A 16,880-nucleotide genomic window follows, 5' to 3' on the forward strand; every position below is an offset into this window, starting at 1 on the left:
GAAAGTACAGATGGTTACCGGATGTTCTTCATAGCGTTTTAGCTGAGCTTCGGCGTGGAGACTCACGTCACTGGACTGAAGGTAGGACTTCTTAGAGCGGATCAGGAGGGGTGTGTCGGCGATGGCGGTGTAGCGGTGCTTCATCTTCTCATATTGTTCTCTGTACTTGTTCTACAGAAGCGGACAATAATGGGTGATTGTTTGGAAGCTGAGATGCTCCCAATTAAAGATGGGCGGGGCTTACGTCACTGTAGACCACTTTCATCTTCCTCGCGTGACCCATGTTTGGCGTTTCGACTTCGAGGGTGAAGTGGGGTCGTTCTTTAGCGGCGAGGTCGGTGTACAGGTACTGTGGAGAAAGAGATCATCACTGTCAGATGGGGAACGGAGGAAGCTCAACGTTAGACTGAGGAACCAAAACTTACATGGTTAGTCAGCTGCTGGGCCCATTTGGCTCTCTTGATGTCCACCGAATCGGAGGTGGTGGTGACCTTCGCCATGTCCTCTTTGCTCTGAGCTTTGTAGATCAGCTGAAAGCAGAAAACCAGGGAAAAGTCCAGAATTGCCTCAAGGTTTTTCAAATCATAACAGAGCCAGACTCACCGTGCTCAAGTGGCTCTTGAGCTCGCTGACACGTTTGTACTCGGGAGTGTCCAGGACCACGGAGAAGTTGGGGAGGTTCTTCTTGGCCTCCACCGGGTAGTCCACCTGTGAAAACCCAAGACAGACCCCACAAATGACTGTCCGTTCTTCCTGCAAGACTGCAAAGTATGTTTAGTGTGTTTAAAGGTAATGTACACATCGTTGTACATCTAATATCTCAGGAGTTGTCACTGAAGTACCCAGGATGCTTTGTGGGCACCATGTAAAGAACACTTACTAACATTACGTGTTTGTTGTTAGCGCTTACTCATTGTTAGCTACTCACAATAATAAATAATAATAAAATAATAATAAAAATAACATTGCACACAGACCCGGGTCTAATGTGTCTGTGAGCGAGCCGCCTTAGACAAATGAGCTTTGGGGAAACCCTGAATGCAATACGGGCGCAGTGAGAGGAAGGACACGTACCCTGAACTTCGTGACGTTGCGGATGCGGACCATCTCTGGGGTGTCATACAGGAAACAGCCGATGCCTCTCAGCCACGTCAGATCTTCTTTGTATTTCAGCTGCCAACACACGGTCACTTTCAGGAGCATGACGGACAAAGTGATGTTTCTGAAGCTCTGCAGCCTTTTCTTCCTCCTACCTCGCTGGTGATGTCATTGACGTGGTAGCAGTGCAACAGCTGCGGCGTCATGGGCATGGAGATCAGCTGGCCTTTGCTGTTGTTGTATTTCTCTTTGTACCACAACTGCAGAAAGATGGCAGCAACAGAAAGATGTACAGCGGAAATTCACGAGGGAAATGGTGACGCAGACGGTGCACGAGGCGGGCGTACGTCGCTGAGATGCTCCTGGTTCATCTTGACTTGTTTAATGTCGGGAGTGTCGTAGGTTGTGTGGATCTTGTCCTTTTGCCTGTGATAGTCCTCGCGATACAGACGCTAGCGAGAGAAGGCGTGTCAAAAATAAGAACGCTAACAAGAGCGGCGGCGCGTCATCTCACCTCGTTTGAGATTTTGTTAGCCTTCCTGCAGTTGACAAAGTTGACGCCCTCCGGGTGAAGGGTGTAACACTTGGCCTTCATCATCTCGTAGGCCTCCTTGTACTTCACCTGCACAAGAAGACGGTGGCATCAGAAAGGCACGACCGCTGCCTGGTTTGGGGAGGATTGACTGATACTTACGTTGCTGCTCACAAAGGTGTTGTGCTTAACCTGCTTGATGAGGGGCGTGTCGTGGGGCAAGGTGTAGCTGGTGGCCATTGAGTTTTTGTTGGCCTCCTTGTACCAGTTCTGGAAGAAGCCAGGAGAAACAGGTGAACACATTCAGGAAAAAGCTTTAAGTCTGCCTTTCCTGGCGTTCTTCCGCCTATGATTCAAGCCAACCCTGTCCTCTCCCCTTCTGGAATAGGTTCCTGCTTTGATGAGTCTAAGTCACTCTAACCCTCATCTGTCTGTTAGTCTAGATTAGAACACAAAAGCCTCGTCTTACATCACTTTGAATGTGGTTGGCCAGGCGGGCCCTTTCCATGTCCACAGTGACCGCAGGAGCGGTGTTGGTTCCTTTCACGTTGGCGTTGTAATCGGAACGATAGTGCAGCTGAAAAAAAGGGCAGATGACATGTAAGCACGGGTATCGATCACGACGATCATGACGGTGCAACAGCAGCATGACAGGCGCTTACATCGCTCAGGTTGATTGCATTCTGCTTGGAAGTCTCATACACTGGCGTGTCCGTCACCACGGAGTAGTCCTTGAAAGCCTCGATGCCTTTGGCTCTGTACTTGTACTGGAATGAAAACAAGACGACACAATCGGGGTATCAAGATGGCGTCGAGGAAGTGGAAGCTACAAATACGTCAATTCTTCAGGAAGACAAACTTCGCTCTGAATATCGCCAGCATTCTTGACACGCAGGATCTCTGGGGTGTCCCAGGCGTAGCAGCCAATTCCCTTCAGCCAGTTCAGGTCGTCTTTGTAGAAGATCTGCAAAAAAAAAACAGAAATTAATATTTATGGCTGTCAAATGATAGCAATTATTTAATCAGATTAATCACAGTTGTGATTAATCATCATTTAGAGTCGCCTACACATCCAATTCTACTGGAATTTGACAGAATGATAAATGGCTTTATCTCTCTCTCTCTCTCTCTCTCTCTCTCTCTCTCTCTCTCCCTCTCTCTCACTCCCTCTCTCTCCCTCTCTCTCTCTCACTCCCTACCTCTCTTTCCCTCTTTCTCCCTCTCTCTCTGTCTCTCTCCCCCCTTCTCTCTTTCTCTCTCCCTCTCTCACTCCCTCCCCCCTCTTCCCCCACTCTCTCCATCTCTCCCTCCCTTCCTCCCTCCCTCTCTCTCTCACTCTCTACCTCTCTCTCCCACTCTCTTTCTATGTATTAACAGCTGCAAACGAACGGAAAACGCAGATCACACCTGTCTGAAAATGTTAGGTAATTAATTATTAATTAAATTAATTACTTATTAATTAATTATTGCATGAATTAAAATACAACTTTTAGTGTAATTGGCGCACGTTTATCATGGCAAGCCACACCCCTCTGCAATGGAGGCAGGCGGACGCTTCCACATTGTCCAGCTGCATTCATGGACGCTGCGAATATCACAACTACATCTTTATTATGCGTGTATATGTGGTAGAAATAAACTAATCCTGATCCAATATTGATATTGGATAACAGGCCAATATCAGCAGGAAAGTACAATATCGGATTATATCTCAAATCTGGTATCACTCCGATATAAGCAGTCTATGCAGTAGCGACCGAATAGAGCCTGTGTGATCACAACACCGGTGTTTGCTAGCATGCTAACAAAGAAAGCAGGAATAATGTCAGCCGACGTTGAAGCTGAGAGCAATACTTGTCATTCACGAGTTGGGGTGTCCCTGAAAGCACCACGCTGATGGTGAGTGAGGGACGTGTTTGTGGGCGGGGTTAGAATTTGCCATCATAACAGACACATGCGGCCCGCCATGATGCCCAATACATCTCCATCTGGTTGAAGAACGCTACTCACGTCACTGAGCTGCTCGTTGACTTTACGGGCTTGAACGTACATCTGCATGTCAGGAAGACACATCCACTGGTGCAGATACTTGCGGTAGTGGATTCCACTAATGGTGGTCTGGGTGTTGCGAGCCGACAGGATCTCCAGCATGTCTGGAGGAATATGGTTCTTGGCCTTGGACTTCTCATAGCTCTCTTTGTACAGGCGCTGAAAAGACAGACGACAGATGGTTCTTTTGTGCTATCCACATTTCTGAGGCCTGTGAACGCATCGGTCTTACATCCAGGACCAGTTTTCCCGCCTTCACGCAGCGAGCGGTGGCAGGGTCGTCCTCGAGTGACTTGGGAAGACTGTAGAGCGACTTGAACTTCTCGTAATCCTCCTTGTACTTCACCTGAATAGCAGAGAAAAAATGCTATCCAACCGTGTCCATCAGGGGGAGAAAACATCTGCATGACGAGTGTGGAACTCACGCCGCTGAGAATGATCTTCTGGCTTTTGGCGTGTTGCATGGTATGCGAGTCGTGCGGAATCTGGTAGCTCTTGGCTTTGATTTTATCCCAGGCGCCGGTGTAGTTTTTCTGAGAATCCAGAATGTTAGTTGAATGAGGTGAAGCATCAGCGATAGATGACCTGACTTACGTTACTGAAGAACTGTTTGAAGTTGTGGCATCTGGCGTAGTCGTAGGTGTCCAGCACGGTGGTGTACAGGTGCTTCTCCTTGTGGTAGGCCTCCCTGTAGTTCAGCTGTTAATGACAACATTGACACTTGGTGCTAACGTTTTGGCTGGAGAACATTGTTGGAAAGTGCAGCTAGCTTCCTTACGTCGCTGGCCCATGTGTGGCCCAGGACGGCCGTCATGTAGACCGGCGTGTCTGTCACAATGGAGTAATTGTTGAATTCCTTCTTGGCCTCATCTCTGTATTTCAGCTAAAAGGCAAAATAGGAAACGTGTTTTATTTGTGTTGGTTCTGCATAATGGATCATGTTTGCGGTGGTGGGCATGATGAAACGTACGTCACTCTGCAGCTCGTAGGACTTCTTGGCACGAAGGATCTCTGGTGTGTCCCAAACATAGCAACCAATACCCTTCATCCACGTCAGATCTTCCTTGTAAAACACCTAGGAGATGTAAAAAAACTCCTCAGTTAGTCCAGTTTTAAATATTTTTTTAAATTGTGCAATAAATATTTTACAATAAAAATAATATTTGCAACAATGAGTCATGGCCCACCTGCAGTACCACCACGGCCCACCAGCGGGTCGCGGCCCACACTTTGGGAATCACTGCACTACATAATTCTGAAAGATTGCAAAAGTAGAACAGGGCCCCTTTTCAGGACTTACATCGCTCAGAATCTCGTTGGTTTTGCGGGCGCGGATGGCGTCCTCCTGTTCGGGATGGCAGGTCCACTGGTGCAGGTAGGTGCGGTAGAGAACGTCGCTCAGCATGTCCTGGCAACGCTTGGCCACCTTGTTGGCAATGACGTCGGATGGGATGTGGGTCTTGGTCTTGGTCGTGTGGTAGTCCTTCTGGTAAAGCCTCTGTAACAAAACCGCAGTGTCTGAGGTTACTGACTCTTTCGACTCTTCTAAGGCAGCCGATATGAGGAATTATCACATCATACCGATAAATCCACAAAAATAAAAAATAGCTCCAATAGGCAATAAAAAAAAGGCGAGATTACACGTACTGTGCCGTAGGTGGGTTAGCATGAGCAAATCAAACACTCCTTTTCTGTCACGTGTTGCAAATGGCCTGTCATAACTTCGCCTGAACTCACTTGTAAACAAAGATGGCATCAATCGTGTAGGAAGACATTTTACCAAATGCTCCGAGGGAAAAAAAAAATCTAACTTCAACTGAAACACCAGCATCGCTACGATGCCCGGGGCTTGTTCCTATAGCTGCAGCTTTTGGAAAAAATGGCACTGAATGGGAAGGCTATTATTCTTTATGTTTGCATCCCTAATATATACTTAAGATAAATAATGTAATAATTAATGAACACAATTATCTTACCAGGCCCTTGTTTCTCTCCTGATCACCACATCGCATCACCTCCGGGAAGTCCACCAGGGTTCCAGCCATGTAATGACCTTTGCCCTTCTCGTGGGCATCCTTGTACTTGACCTACAGGATGAAAACGACAAAAATCCCAACGCAGGACCTGATGAGTGATGACTTCTTCAAGGAAACATCATTCAAGTACTCACGTCGCTGGCGATCTCCCTGCCCCGCTTGCCGCTGAGAAGAGGGATGTACTCGTGGTCCAGGTGGTAGCCTGAAGCCTTGGACTTGTCCCATTGGAGCTTGTAGAGTTTCTGCAATCATGTGACGTGTGTACACCGCGCAGGGTTAACATGACGTATGAATGAAGGAAACTGAAACTGTGGTTTCACACCCCCTACCTCACTGATGTTCTTGTTCACCTCCCTGCTGTGGGCCAGTTGAGGAGTGTCGTCTGAACCGATGTACTGACCCTTCTCAGCATTGAAGGTCTCCTTGTACTTCAGCTGTGGAAGGATGTCAGGATGTGTCAATATCCTTCTTGCCCTTTGAGTGCTCCGTTAAGAGTTTATACGTACATCGCTGAGGTTGGCGGCGTTTATCTTTGCCAAGACAATTTCAGGCCGGTCGACGACCAGGGTGAAATTTCCAAAGCCCTCAATGGCGTTCTTCTTGTAGAGCCTCTGTAAGAAACACAACATCATCAGGATGGGAGACAGCCTACTTACAGCGAGTAGGATGAATCGTAGAAACGGTGCAGAACTTACATCGTTGAGAATTTCTTGCGCTTTCTTGACCTTGACGTGGTCCACAGAGTCGGCTGCCACCCATCCGCAGCCTCGAATCCATTCCATATCTGCCTTGTAGACAAACTACAAACACGAAAACATTTAGAAGATTTGACTTTTTTTTTCTCTCATCAAAGCAGAAGCCAAATTTCCTCACATCACTCTGAAGATCGTAGGCTTTCCTGGCCTGGATGACGTCATTCTGGTCCGGCAGGCAAGTCCACTGGTGCAGGCGGGTCCTGTAGTTGTCATCGTTGACTTGCTGCTGGCATTTCTTGGCCAGCTCAAACTGCAACATGTCCACTGGAAGGTTGAACTTGGTCTTGGACTTGTTGAAGTCCTTCTTGTAGAGGGCGTCGCTGGCGATCTTGGCTGAGTTCAGAGCCAGCATGAGGAGCGGGTCGTCCTGGACGCTGAGAGCGCCGATGTGGTGGCCCACCTGCTTGCGGTATCCCTCCATGTATTTATGCTGCAGGACAGATGAGAGTCATCTCCGTTTCAATCCAGGACTTTAGCGGTCGGACATTTGAACATCCACTCACGTGGCTTTGTACTTTCGACGTGTTGATGCACTGCTTTATCGACACGGCATTTTCAGGCATGAAGTACCCGGTGGCCTTCATCTTGTCCCAGTCTTTGGAGTAAAGTTGCTGCAAGAATTGGATTTGCAAGAAAAAAAATGTTTTATTCCTGATAAATTAGCTTGTTATGCAAAATCATTCCATCTGGTCTTACCGGGTGGACATTTTTCGCCGCCTCTCTGGCTGTGGCCATTGTTGGAGTGTCCACCAGCGTGTACTTGGTCTTCTCCTGATGCCAAGCCGCGCGGTATTTGGCCTGGAATGAAGTTCAAACCAAGTTATCAAACATCTGAAATTGGACCTAAAGAGTCTCCAATTCGGAGACGTGTCTTCCTGACCTCGTTGAGGACATCAGCAGCATTCTTGGCGCACGTCAAGTCGACTCTGTCAGTTGGAACGGAGAATGTCTGTTCGTCCAGCTTGACGCGGTAGCCTCTCTGGAACATAACGACAACCGTAGATAAATGTGTCGGTTCTGCAAGTCATTCCCAAGCGTGCTTCGTGGAGAGACAGACTTACATCAGCCAGGATCTTCTGAGCATTCTTCACCTTCAAAACCTCCACAGACTCGTGTGGTATCCAACCACATCCACGTATCCACTCCATGTCGGCTTTGTACACGGCCTGCAGAGGCACAATGGGCTTGCATCATGGCGTCAAGAATATCAATTGGAATAGGACCACAAACCTACATCGCTCTGCAGGTCGTATGCCTTTCTAGCCTGGACCACGTCGTTGGAGTCCGGCAGGCAAGTCCAGTTGTGCAAATGTGTTCTGTAGTTGAAGTCGTTGACTTGAATCTGGCATTTCTTGGCCAATTCCAGGTTCAGCATGTCCACTGGCAGGTTGAACTTGGTCTTGGACTTGTTGAAGTCCTTCTTGTAGAGGGCGTCGCTGGCGATCTTGGCTGAGTTCAGGGCCAGCATGATCAGAGGGTCGTCTTGCACGCTGCGGGCGCCAATGTGGTGGCCGACCTGCTTGCGGTATCCTTCTTTGTACTTGTACTAAAAATGATGATAAATAAGTGAAGTTTCACGCAGGACGAATTACTTTAACCCTCATCTTTTCCTTACGTCGCTAATGATATCTCTGGAAGCTTTGGCCTTGAGCACCGAAATGGCGTCCTCCTTGATATGGTAGCCTTTGGCCTTCTGATCGTCCCAAGACTTTGTGTATAGTTTCTGCCAGAACAAGCAGGAATGGTTAACAAGAGTCAAATAATTGACTAAATAATAATAAGAGCTAAATAATTGTTCCAAAAACAGCATGAACTTACATTGCTGATGTTGACGGAATTAACCTTGGACAGCTCAAGACCGGGAGTATCAGCTGGAAGCAAAAAGGATGTCTTTTCATTCTCCCAGACTTCCCTGTATTTCCTCTGTGAAAATGAAAAAAAAACAGCATTTATTTTGTCCCCTCTAAAAAGCTAGCTTTTAGATATCACACACATGGAAATTAATTATCGGTCTATAAAGTGACTCACATCACTGAGGTTGTCTGCATTTTGCTTGGACAGGACGATCGCCGGCAGGTCAACCACGCTGGTGAACTTGACCGTGCTGGGCGGTTGGCGGTAGAGTCTCTCGTTGAGAATTTCCTGTGCCTTTCTGGCTTTGACAACGTCCACGGAATCCTGAGGCGACCAGCCGCATCCCTTCAGCCACTCCAGGTCGGCTTTGTATACAGCCTGCAAGACACAGATTCGTCCTCAGCTGCTGCACCGAGCTCACTTTCACATCGACGTCACTGTAATCCCTCGCCAGGTTGCGGTTAGAGTTTGGTGGCTATTATTTTTGCTATTTTGTCTTGTAATGTTGACTATTTTGGGTGTTAACGCAACTATGGATAAATATAGGGGTGTTATTCCATGTCTAGAGAGCTCTGATAATATTAAAACTGTATTTAGAACATCATAAATCCAAATCATATTTGATTTGGATTAAAAAAGCTAATCTACTTTATGGAAATTAACTTATCATGCATCATCTTATACATGAAAAAACCTTTTATGTTACATGAACACTGGACACCTTTTCTGTTCATGTTTATTATTTGCGTCGCTAATAAACATTGTGTTAGCATATCTTACACCTATTCAGCCTGTTCTCTATTCTTTTATTGTTAGAACTTGCCTTCCAAGAGGATCTAATGTCTGTTTTGGTCAAGTAATTTGTAAAATAAATTACCTGCAAAAAATGCGACTTATACTCCAGTGCGACTTAAGTATGTTTTTTTTCTACCTAAGTATGCATTTTTGGCCTTGTGCGACTTATACTTCGGAGCGGCTTATTGTCCAGAAAATACGGTAACTGTGATAAACGAGGGAGTACTCTATCTATTGGCAGCCTTTTCAGGGTCAAGGAGAAATAACAGCAAAGGTCTTGATATGTCTGCTTACATCACTCTGGAGGTCGTAGACCTTTCGGGCCTGGACAACATCATTGGAGTCGGGCAGACAAGTCCACTGGTGCAGGTGGGTCCTGTAGTTGAAGTCGTTGACCTGCTTCTGGCATTTCTTGGCCAGCTCCAGGGTCAGCATGTCAACGGGCAGGTTGAACTTGGTCTTGGTCTTGTTGAAGTCCTTCTTGTAGATGTTGTCGCTTGAGATCCTGGCGGCGTGAGCGGCCAGTAAAATCAGCGGGTCGTCGTTGACGCTGCGGGCGCCGATGTGGTGACCACACTGACTGCGAAAGCCAGCCTTGTATTTGTACTACAATTTCAAAGCGGAGATGTTACGGTCTAGCGTTTTTTATCCTGATTTAATTCAACAATGGGAACCAAGATGGCACACAATGTGGTTTTCAGACTTACATCACTGACGATGTCTCGAGAGGCTCTGGCTGACAGAACAGAGATTGCATCTTTGGGGAGGTAGTAACCGTTTTTGATAGTGTCCATGTAGCCTTCGCGGTAATATTTCTACAGGAAGAAAAACGCCAAGCGATTAAAACCAAGTTTTTGACTGGTAGTGTCACATTAATATTTATGAAGCCATGCCGCTCTACCAGACTGGTGTTGAGTTTATTCTGCTTGGCCAGGAGGATCTCGGGCGTATCAGGCATGATATGAAGGTTTGTTTTGTCGTTCTCCCACGCAGACACATACGCTTTCTGCAAACATCAGATAGACAGGTTGCTGAGCAGGCTAAACATTCCAATACAATAGAAGAAGAGGGCGTGTATCTGTACCCTGTCCATGGTGTGGGCGTTGGCGAGAGCGAGGGCAAACGGCATGTCGGTCGTCTGGGCCGTGAATTTGAAGTTGCTGGGAGGCTGACGATACTTCCTCTCACTCAGGATCTCTGCCGCTTTCCGGGCTTTCTCCACATCCAGAGAGCCGATGGGGACCCAACCCGATCCCTTGATCCATTCCATGTCTGCTTTGTATACAGCCTACATGGAGGACCGTAGACTTTCCGGTGACATCATTGCTCAGAAGAACACTTACAGCGAAGGGCTTATTACTCACATCGCTCTGAAGGTCGTACGCCTTTCTGGCCTGGACCACGTCGTTGGAGTCCGGCAGACAGGTCCAGTTGTGAAGATGAGTTCTATAGTTGAAGTCGTTGACCTGAATCTGGCATTTCTTGGCCAGTTCAAGGTTTAGCATGTCCACTGGCAGGTTGAACTTGGTCTTGGACTTGTTGAAGTCTTTCTTGTAGAGGACGTCGCTGGCGATCTTTCCAGAGTTCAGGGCCAGCATGATGAGAGGATCGTCGTTGATGCTAAGAGCGCCGATGTGGTGGCCGACCTGCTTACGGTATCCGGTCTTGTATTTGTACTGGGTAGAAATTAAGAGTGCAAATCCGAATGGGACTCAAATTGACACCAAATGATTCAATTTCACGTTTCATACGTCACTGATGATCTCTCGTCCGTGTTTGGCAGCTACAACAGACACGGCATCAGGCTTCATGTCGTAGCCTTGTTTGAACATGTCCTCCACGGCTTGCTTGTACAGTTTCTGTGAAAGATTGAAGTGGTTAGCTTGATAACAAGATAAAGCCAAATAAAGCCAAACGTACCTTGCTCATGTTGTAAGCGTTTGCTTTGGAGAGGAGCAGCTCAGGCAGGTCAGCATTGACATGGTTCTTCATTTTCTCCGCCTCCCATAAAGCAATGTAGTTTTTCTGTAATGACGAGTAAGACATGAAGAAAAAGCACCAAATGCGACCAAAAACAGGGTAGCAATGACCAACCTTGTTCATGATATCGGCATTTGCTTTGGCTAGCAGCATGGGCATGGACGTCATGTCTGTGGTGTATTTCAGACTGTCTGGCTTCTGCTTGTAAAGACGGTCGCTAAGAATGTTTGCGGCATTCTTGGCTTTGAGCACATCCAGCGAGCCAATCGGGACCCAACCTACACCCACAATCTCTTCCAGGTCGGCTTTGTACACAGCCTGATGGGCAAGGTACATCACATAAGAACTCGTAAGAACATAACAAGGCATAAGAACATACTGATCATCAAGCCACTTACATCACTCTGAAGATCGTAGGCTTTCCTGGCCTGGACGACATCGTTGGAGTCGGGCAGGCAGGTCCACTGGTGCAGGCGGGTGATGTAGTTGGCGTGGTTGACCTGGATCTGGCATTTCTTGGCCAGTTCAAGGCTCAACATGTCCACCGGCAGGTTGAACTTGGTCTTGGACTTGTTGAAGTCCTTCTTGTAGAGGGCGTCGCTGGCGATCTTGGCGGAGTTCAGAGCCAGCAAGATCAGAGGGTCGTCATGGATGCTGCGAGCGCCGATGTGGTGGCCGACTTGTTGCCGGTATCCTGTCTTGTATTTGTACTGATCGAATCCGCAAAAAGATCAGTCTCATGCCGACCTTTGGTCCCATTACAGCAGAGCATTGAGTAGTATTTTACATACTGTATATGTTACTTACATCACTGACAATATCCCTGGAGGCCTTGGCACTCTTCACAGCGACTGCGTCTCCCGGGAGGAAGTAGCCCTTCTTGATGGTGGCCTCAAAGCCTTGCCTGTAGAGTTTCTGTAAAAACATCACATATTGAATTCCCCTTGAAGAAATAGAGACAAAAGCTCACTTATTTTGTCCAAATGGTTGCAGTTGATGTAATCATGCCAACCCTGCTCATGTTGATGGCATTCTGCTGAGAAAGGATGATCTCCGGGGTGTCAGGGTTGATGTGCAGCTTGGTCTTATCCCTCTCCCACGCTTCAACGTAGAGACGCTGGAACAAAGCACGAAGTTTCACTGAGTGTCAGATTTGCACGGGAATATCTCCCATGAACTTCCTCTTCATTTCCATGAAGTATACCTTGTTCATTGTCAAAGCATTGTTCTTTGCCAGTTCCATGTTCATGGCATCGGTGGTGCTGGTGAAGGGAATGGAGCTCGGAGGTTGACGGTACTTCTGTTCACTCAAGATCTCCGCGGCCTTCTTGGCCTTCTCCACCTCCAGTGAGCCGATGGGGACCCAGCCGAGACCCTGGAGCCACTTCAAGTCAGCCTTGTAGACGGCCTATGAAAAGCAGGAATGGACCATTTAGGATTTTAAGCGTTCCCACAAATTATTCTATACTCACGTCGCTCTGCAGGTCATACGCTTGTCTGGCCTGGACGACGTCGTTGGAGTCGGGCAGGCAGGTCCACTGGTGCAGGCGGGTGATGTAGTTGGCGTGGTTGACCTGGATCTGGTTCTTCTTGGCCAGTTCAAACGCCATCATGTCCACTGGAAGGTTGAACTTGGTCTTGGACTTGTTGAAGTCCTTCTTGTAGAGGGCATCGCTGGCGATCTTGGCGGAGTTGAGGGCCAGCATGAGGAGAGGGTCGTCCTGGACGCTGAGGGCCCCGATGTGGTGGCCGACCTGCTTGCGGTATCCTGTCTTGTACTTGTACTTGTGGGGGGGAGGATATCAATTTCACAATTTCACATATAAGGCATTCAGAAGACGCATTCAGAAGATGCATTCAAAGATGGTGTAGTATTCAACACTGTTGTCAATAATGTTACATTGATGATAAAATCGGCAGTGTAGGAATCATGTGAGAGTCTATATTATGTCATATTTTCATCGTATGGTCCCTTGTTATGTCTACTATATTGGGTAATGGAGGGTAAAAGTGACAATATTTCATGTCTGGAGTGCACGAATGATGTTAAAAATGCATTTAGAAGGTCGGAAACAGGTTTTCTATGCTGTAATTATAAAATCCTTCCATTTATAATACTGTTATGGTTGGGCCTAGACCCAATTTACTCATCAAAATCAATATAGTATCAATCAATAGTTAAAAAAAAAACAAAAAAATTCTACAAATAAACAACATAAAGATGATAATTGGCAAAGATGATAGAATAAATCAAACTGCTTACATCACTGGCAATGTCCCTGGAGGCCTTTGCTGCGATGATGGAAATGGCATCATTACGCAGGTCGTAACCCTTCTTCTTGGCGTCTTCGTTTGCCTGCTTGTATTGTTTCTGTAAGCGGCACAACAAATCCAGGAGCATTAAGAAGATCCCACGTCTGCACGAGTGTCATCTCAAAGCTGAGTTGTTCTCTCACCAAGCTGTAGTTGACGTTGTTGGCTTTTGCAAGAAGCACATCCATGGCATCAGGCATGACGTGGATATTGGTCTTCTCGTTTTCCCAGGCTTCAATGTAGGCTTTCTGCAAGAAGAGCAGTTTGTCACGGTCTGAATACAGAGACGTTAAAATATGGACAAAAGTAAGTAATTCTAACAGAATAAAGTCATGAATACCTGATTCATGACTTGAGCGTTGGCCTTGGCCAGCGCCATGGGCATGTCCTCTGTCGTGCTCTTGAACTTGTAGTTGCTGGGGTGTTGACGGTACTTTCTCTCACTCAAGATCTCACCGGCTTTCTTCACCTTCTCCACATCGAGTGAGCCAATCGGCACCCAGCCAATACCCTGAAGCGTCTTCAGCTCCTCTTTGTAAACAACCTGAAAAAACACAATGATTAATGCCCTGTTTCCTACAGGAAGGCAACGGGTGCTGGCCACATGATGGAATCGTCTCCTTTGCTTCTTTGGCCGTGGTGCAAAACTCAAGAGTGGAGATTTTTAAATACTCAGACTCTGTTTGTGAAATGTAAATATCCCGCTCATTGGTCAGACATCTTTCATGTCTTCTCTCCGCTACTCACCTTGCCCTCCAGCTGCTGCTAATCACGCCCGTTGTTATAAAAAATATAACATATCACAGAGAACATTCCTACTCACGTCGCTCTGCAGGTCGTACGCGTGTCTGGCCTGGACGACGTCATTGGAGTCGGGCAGGCAGGTCCAGTTGTGCAGGCGGGTGATGTAGTTGGCGTGGTTGACCTGGATCTGGTTCTTCTTGGCCAGTTCGAAGGCCATCATGTCCACTGGCAGATGGAATCTGGTCTTGGACTTGTTGAAGTCCTTCTTGTAGAGGGCGTCGCTGGCGATCTTGGCGGAGTTGAGGGCCAGCATGAGGAGAGGGTCGTCCTGGACGCTGAGGGCCCCGATGTGGTGGCCCACCTGCTTGCGGTATCCTGTCTTGTACTTGTACTGGGAAGAAAATGGATATTTCCATGACAATTTGGAAGAAGAAGTAAATATTATTACTTATTCTTCCTAATAATTTACATCGCTAGCAATATCCCTGGAAGCCCGAGCCGCAATGATGGAAATGGCATCGTTGCGCAGGTCGTAGCCCTTCTTCTTTGCTTCTTCATTTGCCTGCTTGTACAGTTTCTGTGAACAGAAAAACAGATATGAAGGTATGCATACTTCTGCGGCGCTAGTAAGAACAGGCATACTGGCTCCTTACCAAACTGTAGTTGACATTGTTGGCTTTAGCCAGAACAACATCCATGGCATCAGGCATGACGTGGATATTTGTCTTCTCATTTTCCCAGGCTTCAGAGTATGCTTTCTGCAAAGAACACCAACCATGCATGTTTAAGTCAAATATTAAAAATATTCATCCTATTTGTGTGTTGACGTTTGGATACCTTGTTCATGACCTGAGCGTTGGCCTTGGCCAGCACCATGGGCATGTCCTCCGTCGTGCTCATGAACTTGTAGATGCTGGGTGGCTGACGGTACTTTTTCTCACTCAGGATCTCACCTGCTTTCTTCACCTTTTCAACATCCAGGGAGCCAATGGGCACCCAGCCGATACCCTGCAGCGTCTTCAGCTCCTCTTTGTAAACAACCTGAACAAGACACAAACGTTCAGTGAAATAACTTTCCCCGAGTAAAACAAGTCATAAACATTTAAGGGTTCATACGTCGCTCTGCAGGTCATACGCGTGTCTGGCCTGGACGACGTCGTTGGAGTCGGGCAAGCAAGTCCACTGGTGCAGGCGGGTGATGTAGTTGGCGTGGTTGACCTGGATCTGGTTCTTCTTGGCCAGTTCAAACGCCATCATGTCCACTGGAAGGTTGAACTTGGTCTTGGACTTGTTGAAGTCCTTCTTGTAGAGGGCGTCGCTGGCGATCTTGGCGGAGTTCAGGGCCAGCATGAGGAGAGGGTCGTCCTGGATGCTGAGGGCCCCGATGTGGTGGCCGACCTGCTTGCGGTATCCTGTCTTGTACTTGAACTAAAAATGATTGAATAAATGTGGTATTGACGTAGCGGGAAACAGCATGTTCATCTGATCACATGACTCATGGCCTTACATCACTGGCGATGTCCCTGGAAGCCTTGGCTGCAATGATGGAAATGGCATCGTTGCGCAGGTCGTAACCCTTCTTTTTTGCATCTTCATTTGCCTGCTTGTATTGTTTCTGGAACACAGAAGAAAAAATGGCAACCCTTCAATCATTTAGGGAAACCTTATGGTAGAAGATAAAGTACAGACGTTTGTTTGCAGGACTCACCACACTGTAGTTGACTTTGTTTGCTTTGGCCAGCACAATATCCATGGCATCAGGCATGACATGGATGGTAGTCTTATCTGCCTCCCAGGTTTCAGTGTAGGCTTGCTGCAAATGAGGTTGTTCATGTAAAAAAAAAAGCTTGTAGTTTTTCCAGGAAAACTCATACCTTGTTCATGACTTGGGCGTTGGCCTTGGCGAGCACCATGGGCATGTCTTCCGTGCTGCTGATGAACCTGTAGTTGCTCGGGTGCTGACGGTACTTTTTCTCGCTCAAGATCTCTCCAGATTTCTTCACCTTCTCCACATCCAGCGACCCAATCGGGACCCAGCCGAGACCCTGAAGCATCTTCAGGTCTTCCTTGTAAACGGCCTGAACAAGACAGGAAGGTGAAGAAAACTCTCCGCAGTGTAAATTCCATAATCTCTACTCACGTCGCTCTGCAGGTTGTATGCGTGTCTGGCCTGGACGACATCATTGGAGTCGGGCAGGCAGGTCCAGTTGTGCAGGCGGGTGATGTAGTTGGCGTGGTTGACCTGGATCTGGTTCTTCTTGGCCAGTTCGAACGCCATCATGTCCACTGGCAGATGGAATCTTGTCTTGGACTTGTTGAAGTCCTTCTTGTAGAGGGCGTCGCTGGCGATCTTGGCGGAGTTGAGAGCCAGCATGAGGAGAGGGTCGTCCTGGATGCTGAGGGCCCCAATGTGGTGGCCGACTTGCTTGCGGTATCCTGTCTTGTACTTGTACTGGGGAGAAAAAAAAAACAAACATTTTGTGATAAACAAGCGAGTGAGAAGGAAAGAATGATAACCGGCATGTGTACTTACATCACTTGCAATGACAGTAGAGGTTTTAGCAGCCTGGACGGGGATAGCATCAGCACCAAGATTATGACCCTTCTTCTTAGAGAGCTCATTTTCCAGTCTGTACAGTTTCTGATGAACACAGGAGCGTAATAGTTTCAGCACAAAATAAATAAGAGTTGCAGTAATAAAGGAACGATGCAGCAGCTGCATCG

General features: G+C 47.4%; 1 protein-coding gene across 1 annotated transcript in view; it reads right to left on the bottom strand.

Annotated features, from left to right (window-relative positions):
* neb (nebulin) overlaps positions 1-16,880 on the bottom strand; it is a 54,282-nt gene that overhangs the window by 18,775 nt on the left and 18,627 nt on the right. Inside the window, exons 44-102 of the mRNA XM_058081796.2 lie at positions 16,690-16,797; positions 16,297-16,608; positions 16,031-16,234; positions 15,865-15,969; positions 15,664-15,771; positions 15,273-15,584; positions 14,994-15,197; positions 14,810-14,914; positions 14,626-14,733; positions 14,236-14,547; positions 13,753-13,956; positions 13,556-13,660; positions 13,363-13,470; positions 12,572-12,883; positions 12,304-12,507; positions 12,112-12,216; positions 11,907-12,014; positions 11,498-11,809; positions 11,214-11,417; positions 11,040-11,144; positions 10,871-10,978; positions 10,484-10,795; positions 10,204-10,407; positions 10,021-10,125; positions 9,827-9,934; positions 9,414-9,725; positions 8,499-8,702; positions 8,289-8,393; positions 8,086-8,193; positions 7,705-8,016; positions 7,532-7,636; positions 7,351-7,449; positions 7,167-7,268; positions 6,974-7,081; positions 6,589-6,900; positions 6,411-6,515; positions 6,222-6,326; positions 6,045-6,149; positions 5,850-5,957; positions 5,656-5,766; positions 4,980-5,177; positions 4,650-4,754; positions 4,458-4,562; positions 4,274-4,378; positions 4,105-4,212; positions 3,912-4,025; positions 3,641-3,838; positions 2,490-2,594; positions 2,293-2,397; positions 2,100-2,207; positions 1,793-1,900; positions 1,613-1,720; positions 1,446-1,550; positions 1,254-1,358; positions 1,075-1,173; positions 604-708; positions 426-530; positions 245-349; positions 67-171 (exon numbers count right to left, since the gene is read on the bottom strand). Coding sequence (XP_057937779.2) covers positions 67-171; positions 245-349; positions 426-530; positions 604-708; positions 1,075-1,173; positions 1,254-1,358; positions 1,446-1,550; positions 1,613-1,720; positions 1,793-1,900; positions 2,100-2,207; positions 2,293-2,397; positions 2,490-2,594; positions 3,641-3,838; positions 3,912-4,025; positions 4,105-4,212; positions 4,274-4,378; positions 4,458-4,562; positions 4,650-4,754; positions 4,980-5,177; positions 5,656-5,766; positions 5,850-5,957; positions 6,045-6,149; positions 6,222-6,326; positions 6,411-6,515; positions 6,589-6,900; positions 6,974-7,081; positions 7,167-7,268; positions 7,351-7,449; positions 7,532-7,636; positions 7,705-8,016; positions 8,086-8,193; positions 8,289-8,393; positions 8,499-8,702; positions 9,414-9,725; positions 9,827-9,934; positions 10,021-10,125; positions 10,204-10,407; positions 10,484-10,795; positions 10,871-10,978; positions 11,040-11,144; positions 11,214-11,417; positions 11,498-11,809; positions 11,907-12,014; positions 12,112-12,216; positions 12,304-12,507; positions 12,572-12,883; positions 13,363-13,470; positions 13,556-13,660; positions 13,753-13,956; positions 14,236-14,547; positions 14,626-14,733; positions 14,810-14,914; positions 14,994-15,197; positions 15,273-15,584; positions 15,664-15,771; positions 15,865-15,969; positions 16,031-16,234; positions 16,297-16,608; positions 16,690-16,797 — 8,979 coding nt within the window. The remainder of the gene's footprint in view (positions 1-66; positions 172-244; positions 350-425; positions 531-603; positions 709-1,074; positions 1,174-1,253; positions 1,359-1,445; positions 1,551-1,612; positions 1,721-1,792; positions 1,901-2,099; positions 2,208-2,292; positions 2,398-2,489; positions 2,595-3,640; positions 3,839-3,911; positions 4,026-4,104; positions 4,213-4,273; positions 4,379-4,457; positions 4,563-4,649; positions 4,755-4,979; positions 5,178-5,655; positions 5,767-5,849; positions 5,958-6,044; positions 6,150-6,221; positions 6,327-6,410; positions 6,516-6,588; positions 6,901-6,973; positions 7,082-7,166; positions 7,269-7,350; positions 7,450-7,531; positions 7,637-7,704; positions 8,017-8,085; positions 8,194-8,288; positions 8,394-8,498; positions 8,703-9,413; positions 9,726-9,826; positions 9,935-10,020; positions 10,126-10,203; positions 10,408-10,483; positions 10,796-10,870; positions 10,979-11,039; positions 11,145-11,213; positions 11,418-11,497; positions 11,810-11,906; positions 12,015-12,111; positions 12,217-12,303; positions 12,508-12,571; positions 12,884-13,362; positions 13,471-13,555; positions 13,661-13,752; positions 13,957-14,235; positions 14,548-14,625; positions 14,734-14,809; positions 14,915-14,993; positions 15,198-15,272; positions 15,585-15,663; positions 15,772-15,864; positions 15,970-16,030; positions 16,235-16,296; positions 16,609-16,689; positions 16,798-16,880) is intronic.

This window comes from Doryrhamphus excisus, linkage group LG12 (assembly GCF_037039965.1).
Source record: "Doryrhamphus excisus strain RoL-2023G ecotype Guam linkage group LG12, RoL_Dexc_Guam_v1.1, whole genome shotgun sequence".
Taxonomy (NCBI): domain Eukaryota; kingdom Metazoa; phylum Chordata; class Actinopteri; order Syngnathiformes; family Syngnathidae; genus Doryrhamphus; species Doryrhamphus excisus.